This window comes from Choloepus didactylus, chromosome 10 (assembly GCF_015220235.1).
Source record: "Choloepus didactylus isolate mChoDid1 chromosome 10, mChoDid1.pri, whole genome shotgun sequence".
Taxonomy (NCBI): domain Eukaryota; kingdom Metazoa; phylum Chordata; class Mammalia; order Pilosa; family Megalonychidae; genus Choloepus; species Choloepus didactylus.
In genome coordinates this window covers 99449965-99474389 of record NC_051316.1, presented here as the reverse complement: position 1 = coordinate 99474389, position 24425 = coordinate 99449965, and the positions used below count along the sequence as shown (strand labels likewise).

Genomic DNA, 24425 nt, shown 5'->3' with positions numbered 1-24425 from the left:
TAAAGAATACAAGTGGCATATTTTAAATGACCATGTATCTTTGAGTCTATAATATAACATCCGGGTTAGAAAACACATCTTGTCTAACTCCCTGACATTATAGATACAGAAACTAGGCACATTGTTAAGAACTATGACTCATTTAACTCATAGCAGAGCTGGAAAGAGAAACATGCACTTTCTGGAATTTTTGAAAGCTGGACCTTTTAGCCCTATGCTCACTGGAATAGCCTCATAGAAATTCAGTCTTGATGTGTTCCTGCTCACCATCAGAACTGGAGATGGTGGCAACCTGCCAGACCATTAAAGATAACTGTGTGCCTTAAGGCACAGAGACAGGTAAGTAAGGAAAACATATGAACAGACATAAAGGAAAGTGAGGTCCCTGCTTCAGAAGATATTCAAGCAATTGGATAGTCACTTCGTAGTTTTGAGATTGAAAAATCTTAATCTTAGAGCAATGGGAGGATGACACGGCTTGGAGATTCTACACATTTGCGTAGCACACTTTTATAAAATGCTCTCACTTGAAGTATATCATTTAAATTTATATGTTCATAAAAATTTTATAAAGATGATATTGCCTTCTTTGAGATGAATAAAATGAAGGCTTGCATAGATTAATTTATTTTTTCAAGGTTGCATAACAGTAGAGTGAAACCTATAACTCAGTTCTTCTTCTGGCTCCAAGTCCAAGGCTCTCTCCACAACCCTAGGCTGAATTTTAAAATACACATTAGAAAAATTAACAAAGAGTTGAGAGGGAATATGGAAAAATCAAAACTTCGGGTAGCTGTGAGACAGACTAAGACTATGTCCGAGTTCTCTGGAAAAGGTGAGACCAAGTGGAAAGTACTCATCACCATAATGGTCAGTCTGTGTCTGAATCAAGTTCTGCATGAGGATTCTCTGCATCCCAGTTTTGGGTATACCACGTAAGAAGCTGCATGGGCTTCAGGACTGCAGGGCTTTTCAACAATTTGCTGAACTCCTGCAGTGTTGTTCAGCTTTTTCCCACAGTTTGGAGAGGAGTCTAAGACCAGTAGTGAGACGGAGACCAGAAAGCCTGTCCATGCCATTTGGAGGAGCTGACATTAGGTGGTGTCCACAAAAAATGACACACTAGACTCACTAAACTGTTTTAAGTGATAAGAATGGGTCAATCAACCAAGGATATTAAATGGCTACAACAAAAAGGCAAAATTCAGCTCATGAAGAATTTTCTAAGTCAGACTTATTTCACAAGGGACTTGGCTGGCCTCCAAATATTGAGAGCTCTCTCTGCCTGGAATTGTTGAAACTGGACAATTACCTGCCTGATGTTAAGATGAAAGTGAAACCCAGAGTTGTCTAAAGCCCCATGACAACTGAGTCAAGCAAAGCTCTCTAGGAATCCATATCTTCAGCACTTCTCACGATCCTGGAGGCACAGTCTATACTTAAAGTTTTAACAGTTGCAATTATGAATAGTGATTGGGCACAGGGAAGCAAGGAACCAGAAGGAAATGACAACTAGAAAGCCTAACTCACTGAATCACTAAAAGGGAGAGAGGCAGACCCTGGCATCGAGGAAAGCAGTAAGCAGCAGGAGAAGACAGACAGAAACAAGAAGTGATAAAGAAGTTAGCTGAAACCAGCCCAGAGCTTATTCAATTGGGTTCAATAGGGGATCTGTGAGACCTAAAGCTGCCCAGAATAAAATTCAACCTGAACTGAATAGGAAATGAGAAATGAGGCAGAGGAACCTCCTCCTTTTGGGCAGAGAGACACATGAGGTAATACTCTACTGTCATATAAGATTCAGCAACAACAACAACTAGGCAGAAAGAACAGATTTCAGGGACCTGAAAAGAGAAGGACACAGGCTAAAAAGAGCCCTGCAGAATTCCTAAGTAGGACACATTTCTTCAAGAGAACTATGTATCCAACATGGCTGACCTGTTTGTCTTACTGCTGGCAGTGGGAAGAAGGTAGACAGGGAGAAGATGAATTCCAAAACACCTGGGTATAGGAGAGATCTAAGGTACTGCTGCTGTGAAAGCAGAGAGCTACTATTTGCTCAGGATCTGACAGATTTTGAGTCCAAAGCCCCCCTCAAACCTTCCTGTCCAAAGGCAAGGAAGGGAGGAAATCACCCAGATGCAGAAATGGAAGCAGAAATTACTAAATCAAAAGTATCAAAATGTGTGAGAGCAAAGGAGGGTGTAGAAGTCGTGGGTCAGCCAGGGAGGCCCAAGGCAGTTGGAAGTAAGAGGAAGTCAGCTTGCAAAGAACATACCAGTATAGTTCTCTACTGCATATGTATGGTTTGAGAATTACTGCCCATCTGATGGGTGAAAATTGTATTTCAGTGTCTAATTTGTATTTTCTGATTGCCAGTAAGGTTGATCATCATATTTCCACATGTTTTCTTTGATAAATGTGTTTCAGATATCTTCTTTGAGGCAGTAGTTTGTATTTTAGCTTTGCTTATGGTCTCTTTGGTAAAAATTTTTGAGTATTTTATCATTCTTGCCTCTACATTCCTTTTCTTGTTTACAATGGCATTCCCATGCTGGGACCATAAAAATATCCTCCTTTATTTTTAGCTAGTGTTTATATTACTGTTTATATTATTTCATCCATATGGGTTTTATTTCTATATATGGTGTTAGATAGCAATCTAGCCTTATTTCCACCAAGTGTTCAGCCAATTATCATAAATAATTGATAGATATTCAAATAGATATTCTTCCTTTTTTGAGATTTACTCATCAGTATTTTTTAGATGTTCTTTCCACTGTCAATTGGAATTTTCATTTAATAATCCATCCATTCATCACTGCTATGAAATGGACTTTATTATATATAAAGTTCCTATATAGATAAATATCTTTAAAGATACATAAATAAAGAAATACAGGATACTCTGTATTAGTCTATTTTTTTCCTCTGTGTAAGCATACCACTGTTTTTCATTAGTATGTTCTTTGATTTGGTATTAAAAAAGCTCTCTTGCATTATTATATTTTTTCCAAAATTATACTGTCTTTCCTTAGACATTTATTTCTCTAAATGAATTTATAATTACTTATCAATTTCCATTAAAAATATCTGTGGGGTAATTATTTGTGTTGGCATTGAATTTTCTTATTAGTTTAAAAATAAATCATGTTTTTAAACATTGATATTCCTTTTTAGGAGTATATAGCTCCATTTTTTCAGATCTCCCTTTGTGTTCTTTCTTCAAATAGATATTTTTCCTTTTTTGAGGTTTACTCATCAGTATTTTTTAGATGTTCTTTCCACTGTCAATTGGAATTTTCTTTTCCTATTAAATTTTGCTAATACAAGAAGATATTGATATGTGTATATCTTGTATTTGGCCACCTAGGGAAAATCTTTATAGCTTTTAATAGTTTTTCAGAAGATCGCTTTGATTTTCTAGGTATAAAATCATGTTACTTAGAATAAAAATTTTGCCTCCTCTAATCTCTATACCTCCTATTTCTTTATTTTTCACTGGCATATACCTCCAGCTGAAGAATACAGCACAGTAGCCATAACAGAGGTAATCCCTGCTTTACCTTTTAAATAATACTGGTAAAAATGAGACTCTTACAGTCTAAGTTATATATATAGTTTTAATATGTGGATGTTTAAAATGACAATTTCATAATTTTTAAGAAGAAATATTAATATATTTAAATAGTATATCTCAGGAACACAGGCTATCCCTGGTAGTATTCCTATTCTCAACGGCATACCAAGACCAGGAACTTTTCATTTAAGGAGATAGATCATGCTAGCCAAAAGTCGCCTGTATTTGTGAAATGGAAATCCTTAAATTAGCATTGACATGACTCTGCTCTGAAGATTCTGAAAATCTCATCAGAATTTTCTGGGTACCAACATACATTCATTAGGCTTGATTCTCATTTCTGTCCCATCTTTACTCCCTGCTTACACAGACTTATGAGCAGTAGTGAAGTTATGTGGGCCCCTGGTATGAAAACATTGTGATTCACAGAAAGACCCAGCAGCCTCTTCCCAAGGGACAAAAAGGAGGCTAAGAAGATCATCAAGAACAACCCAAGAAGAATCTTCACAAAGAGAACTGAGGAGAATGCAAACAAATGAAGCCACTTAGAAGTCCCTAAGAACACATGGGGAACCTCTGATGTCTAATTCAAGAAGCAGCTTATAATTTTTCAACTTTCCCCCTGTTAGATTTTATTCCCTGTTTCTCTGTAGTTTATTGAAGTAAACATTCTTAGAAATCCAAACAAATAGCACTGGGAAATTTTTATAGGTTGGAGAATAAGGAAGAATTTTGTCTTGACAAAAATACCCTTTGCATTCATACCATGATTCTCCAAGCCCCCATCCAGTAAATCCAAATTCATGGAGATAAAGAACTACAGCAGCAGCACCTCAGGCTTCATTCTTCTGGGCCTCTCCTCCAACCCTCAGCTGCAAAAACCCCTCTTTGCTGTTTTCTTCACCATGTACCTGGTCACCATAGTGGGAAACATCCTCATAATCCTGGCCATCCACTCTGACTCCCGGCTCCATACCCCCATGTACTTTTTTCTCAGCAACTTGTCCTTCATGGATATCTGCTTCACAACAGTCATTGTGCCCAAGATGCTGATAAACTTACTCTCGGAGACAAAGGCTATCTCCTATGTGGGCTGCCTGGTCCAGATGTATTTCTTCATGGTCTTTGCGAACACTGACAGTTATCTGCTGGCCTCCATGGCCATAGATCGGCTGGTGGCCATCTGTAACCCCTTCCACTACAATGTGGTCATGAACCCACAGCGGTGCCTCCTCATGCTACTGGGTTCTTGCACCATCTCCCATCTGCACTCCCTGCTCCGGGTACTGCTCATGTCTCGTCAGTCTTTCTGTGCCTCTCACACCATTAAGCACTTTTTTTGTGACACCCAACCTGTGCTAAAATTGTCCTGCTCTGACACCTCCCCCAGCCAGATTGTGGTCATGACTGAAACCCTGGCTGTCATCGTGACCCCTTTCCTGTGCATACTCTTCTCTTACCTGCGAATTGTCATCTCTGTGCTCAGAATCCCCACTGCAGCCAGGAAGAGGAAGGCCTTCTCTACCTGTGGCTCCCACCTCACTGTAGTGACCCTCTTTTATGGTAGTGTCATCTATGCCTATTTTAGGCCCCTGTCCATGTACTCAGTAGTGAAGGACCGGGTAGCCACAGTTATGTACACCGTGGTGACACCCATGCTGAACCCTTTCATCTACAGCCTACGGAACAAGGATATGAAGAGGGGTTTGGGGAAATTAAGGGACAGAATATACTCTTAGAAAGAACAAAATGATGGGAAATCATGACTAGGAAATTATCTTAGTGAATTCCCAGTTATCCTTACCTCTTTCCTGTTTTCCTTTTGGCACCCAAAGATATCATGAGAGGTGGTGGTGGCTAGCAGTAAGACCATTGGCCTGGTAGTCAGAACACTAGGTTTCCCTCAAAGACCTTCACCAAACATATGTTCCATCCCATGCCAGGTACTGCTAGGAATGCAGATTTCATGAAAACCATTTCTGCCATCCTCAGTTGACTGACAGCCATAAAATAGAATAAAGCTGTCCCAAAGTAACTCTTCTGTAAGCCTGACTATGGCCTGTACTCAAGGAGTTATAATGTCCTATATGTGCTCAAAGAAATAGAAATTGCACAGGTTTGGAAAGTATTTGGGAAACACTTCTTGGAGGAAGTGATCTAAGATACCCTGAATGATGGGAGTGAATTTACCCAGATGAAGGTACAAAGGGTAAGCAAATAAGGAGAACACTGCATATAATGGGACCCTCCCAAGCACATAAAGGCAATAGACACTGGAATGTGTTTGAGGAACAGTGTACAGACATATGAGGCTAGAGCCTTTTGAGCAATTTGAGAGTAAGGAGAATAAGGCTGTAAACCACAATGAGATATCACTTCACACCTACTAGAATAGCCACTATTAAAAAACAGAGAACTACAAGTGTAGGAGAGGATTTGGAGAAATAAGAACACTTACTCACTGCTGGTGGGAATGCAGAATGGTGAAGCCACTACGGAAGAACGTTTGGCAGTTCCTCAGGAAGCTAAGTATAGAAATGCTATATGATGCAGCAATCCCGCTACTAGGTATATATACGGAAGAACCAAAAGCAGGGATATGAACAGACATTTGCACACCAATGTTCATAGCAGCATTATTCATAACTGCAAAAAGATGGAAGCAACACAAGTATCTATCAACTGATGAATGGATAATCAAAATGTGGTAAATACATACAATGTAATATTATTCAGCAGTAAGAAGGAATGAAGTCCTGATGCATGTGACAACATGGATGAACCTTGAGGACATTATGTAGAGGAAATAAGCCAAACACAAAAGACAAATATCATGTAGTCTCACTAATATGAACTAATTATGAGTAAACTCTTGGAGTTAAAATCTGGAGAACAGTATAACAGAAGACAGAATGAAGGTAGAGAATGAGAAGCTGATACTCACTTTGTATAGAATTTTGAATAAGGTTGATTGTAAATGATTGCAAATGAATAAAAGTAATGGTAACACATTACTGTTACTGTAATTAACAGCACCAAATTATGGGTGTGATTATGTTTGAAAGGGGAAATTTAGGGTCATATAAGTCATTAGGAAAGACAGAGGAAAAACATGGGACTGATTAACAGTGAACCCTGTTGTGGACAATGGCTATGGTTAATAGTACAAATATAAGAACGTTCTTACATGAACTAGAACAAATGTACATCACTATTACAAGGTATTAATAATAGGATGATACATGGGAAAAATACACCTAAGGCAAACTATGGACTAAAGTTAACAGTAATATTAAAATATTCTTTCATCAATAATAGGGGGTATAAGAGGTGTGTGATTTTTATTTTTGGAGCAATGAGAATGTTCTCAAATTGACTGTGATGATGAATGTACACCTCTGTGATTATGCCAAGAGTCACTGATTGTACACATTGGATGGACTATATGGTGTGTGAATAAAACTGTTTAAAAAATAAATAATAAAAATAAAAATAATGAAAAAGACACCTTATGGGATGCAGCAAAGACACTGCTGAGAGGGAAATTTATAGCCCTAAATGCCTACATTAAAAAAAAGACAGACCTAAAATAAAAGATCCAACTGCACACCTTGAGGAACTAGTAAAACAACAATAAACTATCCCAAACCAAGCAGAAGGAAAGAAATAACAAAGATTAGAGTAGAAATATGTGAAAATGAGAATTTAAAAAACAATAGCAAGAATAAAGATAACCAAAAGTTGGTTCTTTGAGATTAGTAAAATAGACAAACACTTAGCTAGTCTAAAAAGAAAAAGAGAGAGAAGATGCAAATAAATAAAATCAGAAATGAGAAAGGAGACCTCACTACTGACCCCCCAGAAATAAACAGGATCATAAGAGGATACTGTGAGTATCTGTACACCAACAAATTAGAAAATTTCAATGAAATGAACAAATTCCTAGAAACACACAACCAACCTAAACTGACTCTACAAGAAACTGAAGACCTCAACAGACCAATTGCAAGTTAAAGAGACTGAATCAGTCATCAAAAACCTACCAACAAAGAAAAGCCCAGGACCAGATGGATTCCCAGGTGAATTCTACCAGTCATTTCAAGAAGAACTAATACAAATCCTGCTCAAACTCTTTCAAAAAAATTGAACAGAAGGGGACACTACCTAACACATTCTATGAAGCCAGATAAAGGTACTAAAGGAAAAGAACATTCATACCTATTTTTCTAATGAATATAGATGCAAAAATCCTCACCGAAATACCCGCAAATGGAATCCAACAATGCATCAAAAGAATTATATGTGATTATCAAGTGAGTTTTATCCCAGGGATGCAAAAGTGTTTCAACACAAGAAAATCAACAGATGTAATACACCACATTAGCAAATTGAAGAGGAAAAACCATATGATCATCTCAAATGATGCAGAAAAGGCATTTGACAAAATTCAGCATCATTTCTTGATTAAAACACTTCAAAAGATAGGAAAAGAAGGAAGCTTCCTCAACATGATTAAGGGCATATATGAAAATCTCACAGCTGACATCCTACTCAATGGTTAAAGACAGAAAGCTTTTCCTCTTAAGATCTGGAACAAGATAAGGAAGCCCAATACCACTTAGCAAGAGCAATTAGGCAAGAGAAAGAACTAAAATGCATCTATATTGGAAAGGAAGAAGTAAAACTTTCACTATTGGCAGATGATTTGATCCTATACATAGAAGGTCCCAAAAAATCTACAACAAAGCTACTGGAGACAATAAACAAGTTCAGCAAAGTGGCAGGATACAAGACCAACAAGCAAAAATGAGTAGTGTTTTTATACACCATAATAAGCAATCTGAGGAGGAAATCAAGAAAAATTCCATTTACAATAGCAACTAAAAATTTAAAATCTAGGAATAAATTTAATCAAGGATGTAAAGAACCAGTACAAAGAAAACTACAAAACATTGTTAAAAGAATTAGACAAAAAAAAAAAAAAAAGAAAAAAAAGACCTAAATAAATGGAAGGACATTTCATGTTCATGGATTAGAAGACTAAATATCATGCAGATTTCAATTCTACCCAAATTGATTTGCAGATTCAATGCAATCCCATCAAAATTCCAGCAGCCTACTGTGCAGAAATGGAAAAGCCAATTATCAAATTTCTTTTGAAGGGTAAGGGGCTCCAAATAGCCAAAACATCTTGAAAAAAGAAGAACTAGGTTGGAGAACTCATACTTTCTGACTTTAAAGCATATTACAAAGCTACAGGGGTCAAAACAGCATGGTCCTGGCATAAAGACAGATATACTGGCTGATGGAATAGAACTGAGTGTTCAGAAATAGACCCTCACATCTATGGCAAATTGATACTTGACAAGGCTGCCAAGTCCACCCCACTGAAACAGAATAGTCTCTTCTAGGTGCTGGGAGAACTGGATACCCATATCCAAAACAATGAAAGAGGACCCCTACCTCACACCTTATACAAAAATTAACTCAAAATGAATCAAAGACCATCATATAAGAAACAAGATCCTAAAACTTCCAGAGAGGAAAATGTAGGGATGCATCTTCAAGATCCTGTGGTAGGCAATGGATTCTTAAACTACACCCAAAGCACAAGCAATGAAAGAAAAATAGATAAATGGGACCTTCTCAAAATTAAAATCTTCTGTGCTTCAAAGGACTTTATCAAGAAAGTAAAAAGGCAACCTACATAATGGGAGAAAATATTTGGAAACCACATATCTGATAAGGGCTTAATATCCAGAATATATTTTTAAAAATCCCACAACATAACAATTAAAAGACAAACAACCAATTTAAAAGTGGGCAGAAGACTTGAATAGGAATTTTTCCAAAGAGGAAATACAAATGGCCAAAGAGAACAGGAAGATATTCAACATCCCTAGCTATTAGGGAAATACAAATCAAAACCACAATGAGATATCATTTCAAACATACTAGAATAGCCCCTATTAAAAAAAAAAAAAACAGAAAGCTACAAGTGTTAGAGAGGATGTGGAGAAAGAAGAATACTCATTCAATACTGGTGGGAATGTACAATGGTGTAGCTGCTGTGGAAGACACTCTGAGGGTTCCACAGGAAACCAACTACAGAATTGCCATATGACCTGGCAATCCTACTACTAGGTATATATCCAGAAGAAGAACTGAAAGCAGGGACATGAACAGATATTTACACACTGATTTTCATAGCAGCATTATTCACAATTGCCAAAAGGCAGAAGCAACCCAAGTGGTCCGTCAACCGATGAATGGATTAGCAAAATTCATTTATATATATACTATGGAATATCATTCAACAGTAAGAAGGAATGAACTTCTGATGCATGTGACAACCTGAAGGATATTATGTTGAGTGAAATAAGTCAGACATAAGAGAAATTAGAGTTCTAAGTTAGAGTCTGGAATATAGGTTACCAAGAGACAGAATAGGGGTAGAGAATGGGGAGCCGATGCAGAATTTCTATTTAGGTTGATTATAAATGTTTAGAAATCGATAGAGGTGATGGTAGCACATTTCTATGAGTATAATTAACAGTGGTGAATTATGTGTGTGAATGTGGATGAAAGGAGCAGTTTTAGGTTGTGTAAGCTACTAAAAGGAAGGCTAGAGGATAACACATGGGACTGTAAAACAATGAACCACATGGTGGATGATGTCTGTGGTGAATAGTACAAATATAAGAATGTTCGTTCATAAACCATAACAAATGTATGTCAGTATTACAAGGTGTTAAAAATAGGGTGGTATATGAGGGATAATACACCTAATGAAAACTATGGACTATAGTCAACAGTAATGTTTTAATATTCTTTAAATTTAAATCTATAGAGACAGAGTTAGACTAGTAGTTTTGTAGAGCTGGAGCTGGGGAAAGATACCGGGAGTGAGAGGTGACTCCTAAGGTGTATGCGGTTTTTCTTTTGGAGTAATGAAAATGTTCTAAAATTGATTGTGGTGATGAATGCACAACTCTGATTATATTAAAAGCCACTGACTGTACAATGCAGATGGACTATATGATATATGAATACATCTTAATAAAATAGCTTTTCAAAAAAGGCATGGTGTGTATTATGTATTCATTTGTTGATTTAACAAGTTTCTGTGCATAGGCAAGTGTCAGACACTGGGCTAGGTCCCGGGGTTCTTGTGGAAAACAAATGTTGACCCTGTCTCTATAAAGCCTACAGGCTAGCAGAGAAGGCAAACGAAAGAAATATCTTAGTTTATGATACCAGGGCTGGGAAATATGACAGGAAGGAAGCATAAGACCTTTCCCACCTACAGTCTTCACAAAGCAATATGGAATTTTGTGGAACTCTGACAACACTGGACTTGAATCTTGGCTCCACAAATTATTTTCTTTGTAATATGAACAATCACTTAACATAGCTGAGCCTCAAATCCCACCTCTATAAATATGAGAATACTTCATTTACAAGTTTTCACATAAAGTCTCTGGCTCATACCTACTCAAAGAATGGTGACTATTTTGTGAATTAGTTCCAATCTAATATTTTATCTGGTCCTCCAGGTGGCCTCTATGGCTGACTAGAACAGGACTCTCAACCCCTGGATGAGGACTCTTCCCTTGACTCTACATATTCTCTCCTACATCTCAGGGTAGTCGTAGGGATTCTCTACATATCTCCCCTCTGTCTCCTTACAAATCACTGAAATAACAAGTGACTAATTATCTAGAGCTCTAGGGAAAATGCTGCTCTGCTACCCTGTGTTTCCATGGTCTCTGCTGAAAAGCCTCTACTCCCCTCCCAACCAAAGTATTTAATGAGCTCCCTGGGATTGGTCCTGAGGAGGCTGTCTAACTCCTTGGGGTGCAGTCACATGCAAGACAGGCAGGTACTTCCAAGCCCCCACCCTATCCAATATCATCTGCTGAAAACTGAAGGGGTCAGGTGGTCAAAAGTTGGGCATGGAAGAAAGGCTCATGATTCTAGTGTCTGGGGCTACACTGAGGAGTCACCTCCCTGAAGGAAGAAGAAAAGTGACCACCTCAGGAGCTGATACCACCATCTCTAGACTGAGGCAACAATCGCACAGGTTCCACACAACCAGCATTGCAGGTTTTGACCCCTCCCATGAGAATCTGAGGCCTTTTCCTTTTCCTACCTGATATAAACATCCAATCTACATCTCAAGCCCTCCACTCCTCCTCTAGACATAGGAGCCAACAAGTTTGTAGAGAAAGTACTTGGACACTCCAAAGACCATCCTAAGTAAGTAACTGGTATCCTCAACCTTACCCATCCTACAGTGTTTCTACCCTGGCATGATAGAAACTTAGAAATTATCCTATCTAATCTAGTACATGCATTTTACAGAGAAGGAAAATGAGTTGCTCAATAATGTACAGCAAATTAATGTAATACTTGGGACTTCAAAACAAGTCATCTGATTTTACCCACCCTGCCTCCCTTTTTCTTTTGTTTGAGTGACTCAAATTACTCCACACTCCTTTGTTTTCCTTCCTAGTTCACAAAAAGGAAGAATGATTCGCTATTAATGGGTGAGACTACAAGCAAAGGGATTCACAGTTTTGGAGAACAAGCATAGCTGCTCTGAAGCCAACAGGTAATGCTGATCAGGCTTCCATCATTCCAGCCTGGCTTCAGAGCTCCTCCAAAACCAGATCTACTAAAGAAAGTCCACCTCAATGACCTCATCCCAACTTCAGAACAGCTTGAAGTACAGGTTTTGGAAGGGCGAAACATGAGAAGGATGAAGGAGGAGAAAATTCATAAGACCAGGCTGGTCATACCAGTCCTGCTGTCAACTCATGGTACAATATCAAATGACCAATCTCCTTCTTTAGGCCTCATTTGGTCCTATGCAAGTTAATCATGTACACTAGAATATAGATTTTGGGATTTTCTTTAGGATTGGAAGCTTCTCTTCAAATTTATCCTATTATTTTTTATCTGTAAAACACATGAAAGTAGAATTTCTCTGGGCAAAGAGGAAGGATCCTGACAGAGACTCTTAAGTCACCCTTTCCACACTATTCCTAATCCATGGTTCCTCCTGAGCCTTTTCCATGAAATTCTGGGGTTCCTCAGATAACAATCTGGAAACCTCTGAATTACATGATCTCTAAGATTCCATTCATCTCTAGAAGCTAGAATCATATGAATTTGGTCTGTCCCCCAAGATTTTACATTTTCAATGGACATACATATCTTTCATGCAGGGAGTATCAGCCATGTGGGGGAAGTAGAAGAAGAGAGTGATTGGACATGAGAGAGCACTTAAAGCCATGTCCTGGGGAGAAAAGGGATAGTACACATGGGAAAAGGGAGACCTAGGGGAATATCGTCATTGTCTTCAAACATCTGAAGGGTGACTTGGTATCTCTTCACCTCTGTGTCCCCAGTACTTAGCATGACTGCTGGCACTAAGGACATGCTTGCTGAATGATTAACAAATCAATGATTCCACAAGTAAAAGAAAAGGAAACCTGTAGTCACTTGCTATGACCAAGGTCAGCTTAAAAAAGGATACTGGAAATGCAAGGTTCAGAATGTTTTATTCTTTTATGTCATAAATGTATTTTGTGGTGATTCCATGGGTACATATTAGAAGGCAGTGAGTTCTCTTTCAAACTGGATAACCATTATCAGAGCTACTATGGGTTTCCTGCCCTAGGTGGTAGTTCGGAAAGGATGATCTCTGAGTTTTCTTCTGGTTCTGAGATTGTCTGGGTCTCGTTATATATTTCTTCAATAGGAACTTATTGAACATCTATTATGTGAGTTTCCTAATGCTTATACACAGAAATCCATTAAGTAATTTTGTTAAATAGCAGGAATAATTACAGCTGACATTTATCAGGGGCTTATTCTGTGCTATCTAAAGTACTAACTGATTTACATGCATATTATGATAAACCTCATATCTACCTATAAGAGGCAGATCCTATTTTAGTTCCTGTTTTGAAAATAAGAAAAATAAGACTTAGGCAATTTTCCCAAGGCACTCTTCCAATAAGGGATGATGCCAGAACTTAAACTCAGGCCAGTGTGACCTCAGAGCCAGCAATCCTAGCCACTAGGCTGGACTCAGTGGAGTTTGCAATTACAACATTCAATTGAACTCAACCCAGTCACACTGAGCTTGAGCACCAAAGTTTAGAGGTCTTATAATACTCTTTTCAGTCCCCTCTTTCCCGTCATCATTTTGCTTCTTAGTTTAACACTTCTTGGACAAGGACCATCTGCTCTTTCCCATACACACACAAAATCTTCATGTCCCCACCCATTCACTCTTATTGTCCTGTTCTCTCCATCTCCTGCTCAGAAATAGCCCATTTTAGAACCAAGGAAGATATACAAAAATGATCATGACAACTAGGGAGCCGATAGAAACCATTTCTTGGCCCACATCGAAGGACTTTTGAGTAAATTAAAAGTATTTGGTGAAGAAAGGCCATGTGGCTTTGCTGAGCTACCTGAAACCATTTCCAGTCGCCTGGCCATGGGCAGACTATCAGACTATAATTTATTGTGAATGCAGCAAATTTATTGTGAATGCAGTAGGAAAGACTCTACAAAGCAGGAAATCACTGGAAGTCTCTGTTCCTTCCCCTCTCCTCCCAGAAAATTCTATACCTCCTGTTCTATACCTCTCTAGCTCATGCTCTTCTTCCATTGACCATCTCAACTATTTCACATATGCACATGCACACACACACACACACACAGATTACTCCTCATTTTCTCTAGAGCTCATCTGTAATCTTCTCTTAACCAGGTGAACCAGATACTATATATTAATTGAGTACTGTTACTTTTACCTTATTATATTGTTTATATTCTATATTATTGTTGTAATTGGTATTTATACAGCATCTGTTCACTTACAAAGCACTTTTCAGACATGTTCATTCACTTGACGTGCACACATTCTGATGAAAATTGTACTGTATGTCCCTCCTTTTTCCATGAGAAAAATAAAAGGGGCACAAAGACCTTCCAAGAAGGAAGCAAAGTTTCCCTTGTAAGTCATTAAACAGGAACTAGAACCCAAATCCTGGTCTCTTTTCACTAATTCTCCTGATCCTAAGAATCTGATTCCTGCCACTCATATAATCCCCCAGTCATTCAAGATGTTGTAAAAGTTGTCATTTCTGGGTTTATTCTGTTAGCAAATATCTAATAGGCAGAGAGGTAATACAGTATAATGGTTAAGACAGAGACTAAGAAGCCAAACAAATTAGATTTTAATTATTGCTACTTACTAGTTATATAATCTTGAGCAAGTTCTTGACCATCTCTGTAATAACACATTTTCCTCATCTGTATAGTGATAGAGTAATTATGAAGATTAAATCATCATACAGTGCCTAGCACATGGTAAATACTCTCTGAGGCACCTGTCACAAAGATACAATGGTGAACTAGGTATGTGATGTTGAACAGCCAGACAGGTTCCCTGCCCTTCCAGAACTATATCCTGGGCCTTTTCCATGTCAATCATGTCTCATGTGCCCTTCCTACAGGGACAAACCACTTTGGTCCAAAGCTTCAAGCACTTTGGGGATAAAAGTGATGCTTTAGGAACCTATGCTGCTTAGGAAAGTTCCTAGAGGGCAAAAATACTATGGATTCTCCCCAGCAATTCAAACAATTTCATTAAAGTACTTTGAATACCAGAAAAAAAAAAAATGAAAAATTGGTATTCAGGTTTCCCTAGGTGTGGACTTGTCACTTACTTTCCTTACAACCTTTCTTCACCCTTTCTCTGGGCCACTTGACAGACATGTGCAAGCTACTCCCTGCTTTCTGCTCTGGAACTCATCCTGCCTGGAGGCAATATGGACATTAGGAAGCCCAAATCCAGGAACACAGTGGGCTCAGCATCAAGTCACTCTGGCTGATAGCCAGGATCTGCTCCTGGGCCAAGGACAGGTAATTATTTCTGATCTTATCCCTTTACAACTGAGTCCCTGCCTTGGGAGATTGCTCAGCAGAGCCACAGTCTGTTCCTTACTGAGACTGCTTTGTGCTCTCTGGATCTTGTCCCTCTGTACACATTTCTAGGACAAGAGTCCAGTTCCTGAAGGCCAGCACTTTGCTATCCAATTCTTTCAGCGTACCTGCACCTTTTATATAGTCCTTGTGACTAGATGACCACCCTGCACCTCATGAGACTCCAATCTACTGTCAAGATGTGCACCTGTTACTTCTGTCAGGACTTGCTTAATGCCATTCTCCTCATGAAACAAAAAAGTTCAACTAAACCAACCAAATCAGAGGGAAGTCCTCATGTACTCCCTCTCCCAGAAGCTGTTCTTCCCCCATGCCACACAGTTCTGTATTCTGGGAGACTGTAGACATTCCAGATCCATGGCCTTTCTGATCTGAGTGTTGCTTACACAAAGTCCCAAATCCATTCCACAAATTTTTCCCAAAGAGGTTGGAGCTAGGAATATCATCGCCAGCATATGTATATGTATGTATGTGTGTATGTATGTATGTATGTTTTCTAGAGAAGAAGTTAAGATCTTCTGACATCCATAACTAGGAAACTAAAAAAGAGAGATATCCTGCACAAAACAGAAGAGTCTGAGGTGAATTTCATGATTCCTGTTTTTATAGATGAGCAATATGAAAGTTCAGGAGGTGAAGTAATTTCATTCTCACAGTGTAAAACAGTGACAAGACCAGAATGGGAAGCCAGTCCTGTGTGACATCAAAACCCATACTCTTGTCAACCATACCAGTCACTCATAGAAAGTTCTAACAACTAGTGACCCCAAAACAGGTGACACACCTAATGTTTCTTGATATTTTCTACTTGCAGATCAGCAATGCCACAGGGAAACCAAAGCCACATCAATGAATTCCTCCTTCTGGGACTAAGCAGTGACCCCAAACAGCAGGTGTGGCTCTTTGCAATCTTCCTGGCCATGTACTTGGTCAATGTGGTTGGCAAGTCAGTGATCATTTCAGCCCTCCAGAGAGAAACCCGTCTCCACACTCCCATGTACTTCTTCCTTTCCAACCTATCTTTCGTGGACATCTGCTTTACCAATGTCATTGTGCCTACGATGCTGGCAAACATGGTGAGCAAGAGCAAAAATGTCCCCTTTGCCCAGTGCCTCACCCAGATGTATTTCTTTGTGACCTGTGCAATTACAGACAGCTTCCTCCTGGCTGCCATGGCCATTGACCGCTACATGGCCATCTGTAACCCACTGCATTATACCACAACCATGAGCCCCAGGCGCTGTCTCCTGCTGGTGATGGCATCCTGGGTGGTGTCCCACCTCCACTCACTTACCCACACAATTCTCATGGCTCGCCTCTCCTTCTGTGGGCCCAACATCATCCACCACTTCTTTTGTGATGTCCAGCCACTGCTAATACTCTCCTGCTCTGACACCTCTGTCAACGAGCTTTTGGCCTTCACAGAAGGCTCCTTTGTGATCTTGAGTCCCTTTGCCTTCATTATTGTCTCTTATTTCTACATTGCCCATGCCGTTCTGAAGGTCCCTTCAGGAGAAGGCAGGTACAAGGTCTTCTCCACCTGTGGATCCCACCTCCCAGGTGTGGCACTATATTATGGGACTGCCATCTCGGTGTACATTCGCCCATCATCCACCTACTCAGTGACAAAGGACCGTGTGGTTACTGTCATTTATACTGTGGTGATCCCCATGCTGAATCCTTTCATCTATAGCCTTAGGAACAGGGACATGAAACAGGCCTTGAGAAAGCTGACTAGGAGGGCAGAGTAGAATATGTATATTTTGCTACCCCTAGGAGTTTAATCATTGATTTGACAATCATATGTTAAGTGCCTACCATCTGCAGATACTATGCTTAATACGTGAAGAAGGCAAATAAATCACAGCTTCTTCTTCCTGAAAAGTACTAATACAGTCTCATAAGCAAAAAAAAGAGAAGAGCTTGCTATAAGAAGTTATCTTTATTATAAAAATAAAATGAGTCATGGTTATAAATATCTTAATATATTATAAAATGCTGCCCCAACTTCTCCCCTGTTCCTCAGTCTGTTATACAATGTTAGAACCTAGTGGGATCAGAAAAAAGGCCTCCATGCATGGAAGAAGCCCGGTGTGGATAATCAAAAGCCAAGCAGATGAGACAGGTGATGACAATGTCAAGGTGCAGTACGGCATGGGGAATCAGATCTCAGATGGAATGAGAAAGGTGTCCATGCTTGGGGGAAATCCAACATGAGGTGCTGAAGCACATGCAGGGTGAGGTGGGCAGCAGATTAGGAACATATCTAAATTAGGGTACATAATCCAATCTACAACATATGAATTTGTAAAGAAACAACTGATTCCAGGACTGGAGCATAGAAAGTACAAGAAGAGCCTGGAATATCTGTGCATATTGCTGTGAATCAAGAAAGTGTTCAAAGAACAATGAGAACTAAGTCAAAAGGACAGAGAAGTAATAAATTATAACTCATTGAATAAAATAAGATACCCATATTTAAATAAGTAAATGAGTAGATGGAAATTTTAATGAGAAACTGAGTATTTACATAATTTCAAGCTACTACTTCATAAAATATTTCTTACTTACAAAGGGAAAAAATAACTTTATAAAAGCGAAGCCCAGAAAACACCAACTTAAATCAAGTAATCAAAATGAATATCATCAGCAATGGGACAATTAAAAATCATCTGTCACTTGAAAGGATGCCTGATAGAATGCAATGAGAAAAAAAAGTATCCCCTCTGAAACAAAGTTTCTCTTATATAATACTCCTGCCTGACATGCAAAGCCTGAATCAAATCCTAAGAAAACAGTAGATAAGCCCATATTGAGGGACATTATACAAAATAACTGGCCTGTAGTTTCAAGTGTCAAGTCTATGAAGGTCAGGAAAAGTTTAAGGAATTGTCCCAGACTGAAAGAAACTAAAGAGATGAGTTAAATGTAATGCATGATTCTGAACTGGATCCTTTTGCTATTTCTTTGGTCATGATGACATTATTGGGACAATCAGTGAAACTTGAATGGAATCCAAGGATTATAAGTAGTAATTTATCAATGTTAATTTCCTGATTTTGATGGTTGTATTGCAGTTATGCAGAAGAATGTCCTTGTGTGTAGGAAATGCATACTAAAGTGTTTGAGGAAGATAGGGTATCAGGCTATTAACTTACTATTAAATGTTTCAGGAAAAGTTCTTTGTACCATAAGTGCAATGTTTCTCTATAAATTTAAGATTATTTCAAACTTCTAAAATATTATTTAATCTGCTCAAGATTTCAATGTCACAAAAAGGACTATCAAATCTGGTGACCATTTCTAAAGAAAATTAGATGTCAGAATATGTATTGACACTGTTATAAAAATTTATTTCCAAGAAATAAACATGTGGTAAATATTTTATAGCAATTATTGTGTCCTACTAACTTTGACTTTCTATTACAATTAATATTCTTTAAGTTAAATAATTTTATTTACATAATGTGCTAGATCAACTACTGTCAACTCAATTTTACTGCCATTCTGGGAACTACATTTCCCAAAATACCTTTCTCTCTGTGGTTCTGGATTAGAGTTTCCCAAAGTAAGGTACTTGTATGATGTCTGGAATGCAGAAGTGTAGTTAGTGGAAGACATTATTACCTGGAGACATATTCAGCCAGATGCATGGACAGATGAAAGATTTACAACAGCTTCCTGACAAACTCATGAAACCACCTGTTTTGCCACTACAGACTAAGACTGGGGGTGGAAGCTTCTCAGAGATTCTCAAAAGCTAAAGCATCTTCCAGACAAGCTTTTAAAAATCATCTGCCTTGATGTTTCAAGCAAACATCTTCAGTGTCAACATCGCTTACCTCTGTCGGCCACTTCTCTGATCTCTGCTCCTCTTGTTCTTCCAACAATTCTGTAAGCCCAAAACTCCATATGAAACTCATGATATCAGGAACACAGGGTAACATCTGTTTCTCTAACTGACTGATGCAATTTTCAGTGCCAGAAGTGGTTCTAGAAAAAACAGGAACTTAAATATGAGAATCTGGAATTGTTTCTACAATCTGCTTTAATCTGAAAGTAGTAATGACCTCATAGCTAGTGGAAAATGGGACACTGTTACTCCACGATTACTCCACGGTTAAGCCACGGTATCCAGGTGCAACAGAGTTATAATCACTGCAGTTGCCTTGAAAGGGAAGGAAAGTCTCTGGGAGACCATGTAGTTTTAGCAATAGAATGTTATAGTAGAAAGTAAGAGTGGGGTGGACTGGCCCCTTCAGAGTACAATAGAGAACTTTGAAACAAATGAGAGAGCATGCTAAGCTCAATGCTTTAAATTTCCAGTTCAGGAAATGGATAGAAAAACCATAAGATTTTATGATTTCCCTGGGGAGGAAAAATCCCTTATTTCTTTTGTTACAGAGTTGAGATTTCTAAAAAACTAAAACTGAAATCTCACCATAGCTGAATTACAGTAAAAAAGATATAAACATGTCTTGTATGTTTATATCTATATTAAAGTTAGGGCACTGCAAGAGAGAGAATGGTTCCTGGAGAACCAAAACAAGGATATTACAGTAGATTTGAGTACATGTTAGCCCCAAACACTACTTAGCCTCCTTTGCCACTACATAGTCCTTTCTTCTCTCTCTGAGGAGTTTCTCTCTCTTTTGCCCTAAGATGCTATTATAACTTTTACTGAAGCAGTCACCTTACAGAAGAATGCTGATTCTCCTCAAGGCCAACTGCCACCACCCCCCAGACCCATAACTAGACTTGAGTCATGGCAGAAATGGTGGGGGGTGGGGGGAGTACAATTCTGCACTAAGAGATGCCATACATAACCAGAAGCCAAGATGTTACCTATTATATCAGCCAAAAAATGGGGAATATTTAAGGGAATGGATTCTAATGGTATTTGACAAGGGAGGAGGGAAAATGATTTGGGATTGAGCTGAATTTATTAATATGGGTGTACTAACCAGAGATTTTGGATTCAATGTCTTTGCTTAAGTAGGTAAAAGTGGCTCTAACACTTTTCTTGGCTGGTTAACTGAAACCTTGACTCAATGGTAACCAACATTGTGTGAAGTTAAGAATTTCCTTGGTATATTATACAGGAAACCTAGAGATAGGAATGCTAGAGTATATTTGTATGTGCCACCTCACTGCCCTTAACTATATCCTCTGGGAGTCTGGAGGACATTCCCTTCACCAAGGCTTTGAGAAACACATTGGTTAGGAATGGCTCTGTACTCTGTAGACAAGTATGGCAGTGAAAGATACCATCACTGAAATGGGCTCCCTGAAGTCAACGGAGATGATGGGATCCCAGAGCAGGAGAGTACTGATGTGCCAGAGACAAGGTGGGTATGGTTACTGTAATCAAGAAAGCTGGAGCAGAAATCAGAATCCACTGACTTGAAGAGATATTTGGCAATAGCTAAATGATTATGGTGTCCCCAGAAGTGAAATAGGTAGTGTACTAAATTCTTATTTGATTTATATAAGAAAAAATCTCAAGGTCTAGTAAACCAAAGATTGCCTTAAATCATCACAATGAACAGTCATAGCCAATTCTAAGTTTAGAGCCAAAAGAAAACTGTATACTATAAATATTCCTATTAGCCATCCCAAAAGGAATCTGAGAAAGGTGAAATACCCAACTTTTAGGAAATTACTGGACCATGTCTTTTAACTGACACTAATTCCTAGGAACCCAAATACCACTGTGGTAGACCACTCAGGCCAATGTGCTATGGAGATCAGAGGATTACTGGGTTTTTGGCCTATATCCATCTCACAGTAAACACAGCAGAAAGTGAAAACAGGCTTTGCCAACTTAGTGGGAAGGAAATATTGCATAGTGGTTGTGGCAGGCTGATCATGACCCCCTACAGTTGTCCAGGTCCTAATTGCTGGAATATGCTACCTTATATATGATGCAGATGACATGAAGTTAAGGATCTTAAGATGGGATATTATCATGAATTATCTGGGTAGGCCCAATATAATCACAAATGTATATATACACACACACATATATTAAAGGTTATATAAGAGGGAAGCAGGAAGATCAGAGTAAATAGTAGGAGATGTGACAATGGAAGCAAAGGGTTGGAATAATTAAGGGAAAAAGGGACCATGAGCCATGGAATATAGGCAGCCTCTAAAAGATGAAAAAGGCAAGGCAATGGATTCTCCCCTGAAGCCTCCAGTAGGAATGCAGCCCTGTCAAAACCTTGAACTGAAACTTATGACCTCCAGATCTGTAATTTTAATTTGCACTTCTCTCTGTTTGAAATGCTTTTCCCTCAGATACATGCATAGCCATACTTCCTCCCTTAATATATTCAGGTTTGCTCAAATAACACACAAAACACATGGTCTCTGCCTCCTGGGATCACAGCTAGTCCATATTTTTCAGCCTTTCTTAGAGTTACAGAATGTGGTGGAAAGGATGCACACCACTTTCAGGTCTGGCCCACACAAATTCCCCACCTGCAGTCTTCTCTCTGTTTACCCAACCACTAGCTGAATAGAGAAGACACTGAAGAATGAGAAGAGGTGTTCTGGTTTGCTAATGCTGCCTTTTCACAAAACACCAGAAATGGATCGGCTTTTATAAAGCAGATTTATCTGGTTACAAAGTTATAGTCTTAAGGCCATAAGCATCCAAGGTAAGCCATCAACAATTGGGTACCTTCACTGGAGGATGGCCAATGGTGTCCAGAAAACCTCTGTTAGCTGGGAAGGCACGTGGCTGATGTCTGCTCCAAGTTCTGGTTTCAAAATGGTTTCCTCCCAGGATATCCCTCTCTAGGCCGCAGCTCCTCTTCAAAATATCACTCTCAGTTGTTCCTGGGGTATTTGTCCTCTCTTAGCTTCTCTGGAGCAACAGTCTACTTTCAACAGCCATTTTCAAACTGTCTCTCATCTGCAGCTACTCTCTCAATTTCTGTGCATTCTTCAAAGTGTCCCTCTTGGCTGTAGCAAGCTTGCTCCTTCTGTCTGAGCTTATACAGTGCTCCAGTAAACCAATCAAGGCCCAAGATAATGGGCAGGGCCACACCTTCATGGAAACCATCCAGTCAGAGTTATTACCCACAGTTGGGTGCATCGCATCTCCATGGAAACACCCAATCAAGGAATTACAATCTAACACTAATATGTCAGCCCACACAATATTGCATCAAAGACAATGGCATTTGGGGGAACATAATATATTCAAACTGGCACAGGAGGGATCACCAGGAGGAGAAATCCTGGGTCCCTGAATGCCTGCACAGAAACCACATTCACATTGGACTTTGTGTCATCAAGAAATAAACTTTTATTTTCTTCAGCCTACCTCAGTGTGCTACTGTAAAGACTGAATGTAATGATGCTTAATAAAGCAATAAGCATAGGACCTTACATGTGCTCGATACATGTAACTGATGGTGGTAAGGGAGGGCATGAAACTGTGAAAAAAATAACATGTGACTGATGAGCATTCAATGTGCCTTGATTTGTAAAGTCATGATTTTAAGGAATGTGAAAAGTCATTCTTCTGAGTCAAGCTGAATTACAACACTATTCCCAGTCTAAATGGTTTTCTCAATCATCCCTCTCTCCATAGTACCACTCAAGCATGAATTCAGTGGTCCTTATTCTGTACACCGAAAATTTTTTACACATTCCTATTTTATAAAACTGAACACTCCATATTGTAATTGCAGGATTACATGTCTCTCTTTCCCTCTCATTAGACTGTGAGAATAAGGACTTGGTGTGATTGACTTTCTTACTTCTAGCATCTAACTTTGTGTTGAATGGGTGAATGAATTGAAGGTTTTAAACAAAACAGTAACATAATGAAAGACAAAAAGCTCTTTCGGGATGTTTTTGAGCTTTCTCATTCTAAGAAGCTGATTGATACAGTGGCTGCCTTCAATCAGACATGACAGGAGAGTCTTTAGGTTTCTCTGTTTGCTATTTCTGGCCATATGTATATCTTTATCTTAAGTCTTAAAACACCTTATAAATATCATTATTGTTTTGATAGCACAGGAACAAGAACTGATTCCATTATGGAATTACTTTTAAAATTCTCTGAAGGCCGCTAGCCTTGGAGCGGGTGACAGGTAAAAGAATTCAGTTACAATGGGGAACATTTTTGAAAAGCTGTTTGAAAGTCTATTTGGGAAAAAAGAGATGTGGATTCTTATGGTGGGTTTGGATGCAGCTGGAAAAACCACCATCCTGTATAAACTGAAGCTGGGAGAGCTCGTGTCTGCCATCCCTACAATAGGGTTCAATGTACAGATGGTAGAATATAAAAATATCAGCTTCACAGTCTGGCATGTTGGTGGCCAGGACAAAATCAGAGCTTTGTGGTGACATTATTTACTGAACACCCAAGGTCTGATTTTTGTGGTGGACAGTAATGACAGAGAACGGGTCAATGAGGCCTGAGAAGAACTAACCAGAATGTTAGCAGAAGATGAGCTCAGAGATGCAGTTTTACTGGTGTTTGTAAATAAACAGGATCTTCCCAATGCTATGAATGCAGCTGAGATAACAGACAAGTTTGGCTTACATTCCCTGCACCAGAGAAACTGGTACATTCAGGCTACTTGTGCCATCAGTGGAGTTGGGTTTTATGAAGGCCTGGACTGGCTCTCCATCCAGCTCAAAAACCAGACGTGATTCATTCTCCATGCACTGTGGCAAAATCTGCTGGCGTCTTCTGTGTGCATGTGTGTATGTGAGGAGCCAAATGTGGGTGCGTGGCTAGAAGTGGGAGCAGCTTTTACACACTATGTCTTATACATGCTATAAGAAAACCAGTGTT

At 39.0% G+C, this 24425-nt stretch overlaps 3 protein-coding genes across 3 annotated transcripts; all 3 read left to right on the top strand.

The window, feature by feature from the left end:
* Positions 1–4377: 4377 nt before the first annotated feature.
* LOC119505375 (olfactory receptor 1L4) lies at positions 4378–5319 on the top strand. Its single transcript, XM_037798099.1, has one exon. The coding sequence runs from the start codon at positions 4384–4386 to the stop codon at positions 5317–5319; it is 936 nt and encodes a 311-aa protein (XP_037654027.1). The 5' UTR covers positions 4378–4383.
* An 11109-nt stretch (positions 5320–16428) lies between these two features.
* Positions 16429–17358, top strand: LOC119505297 (olfactory receptor 1L6-like). The gene has a single exon (XM_037797976.1). The coding sequence runs from the start codon at positions 16429–16431 to the stop codon at positions 17356–17358; it is 930 nt and encodes a 309-aa protein (XP_037653904.1).
* Positions 17359–23734: 6376 nt separating this feature from the next.
* Positions 23735–23971, top strand: LOC119505093 (ADP-ribosylation factor 2-like). Its single transcript, XM_037797763.1, has one exon. The coding sequence runs from the start codon at positions 23735–23737 to the stop codon at positions 23969–23971; it is 237 nt and encodes a 78-aa protein (XP_037653691.1).
* Positions 23972–24425: the final 454 nt, after the last annotated feature.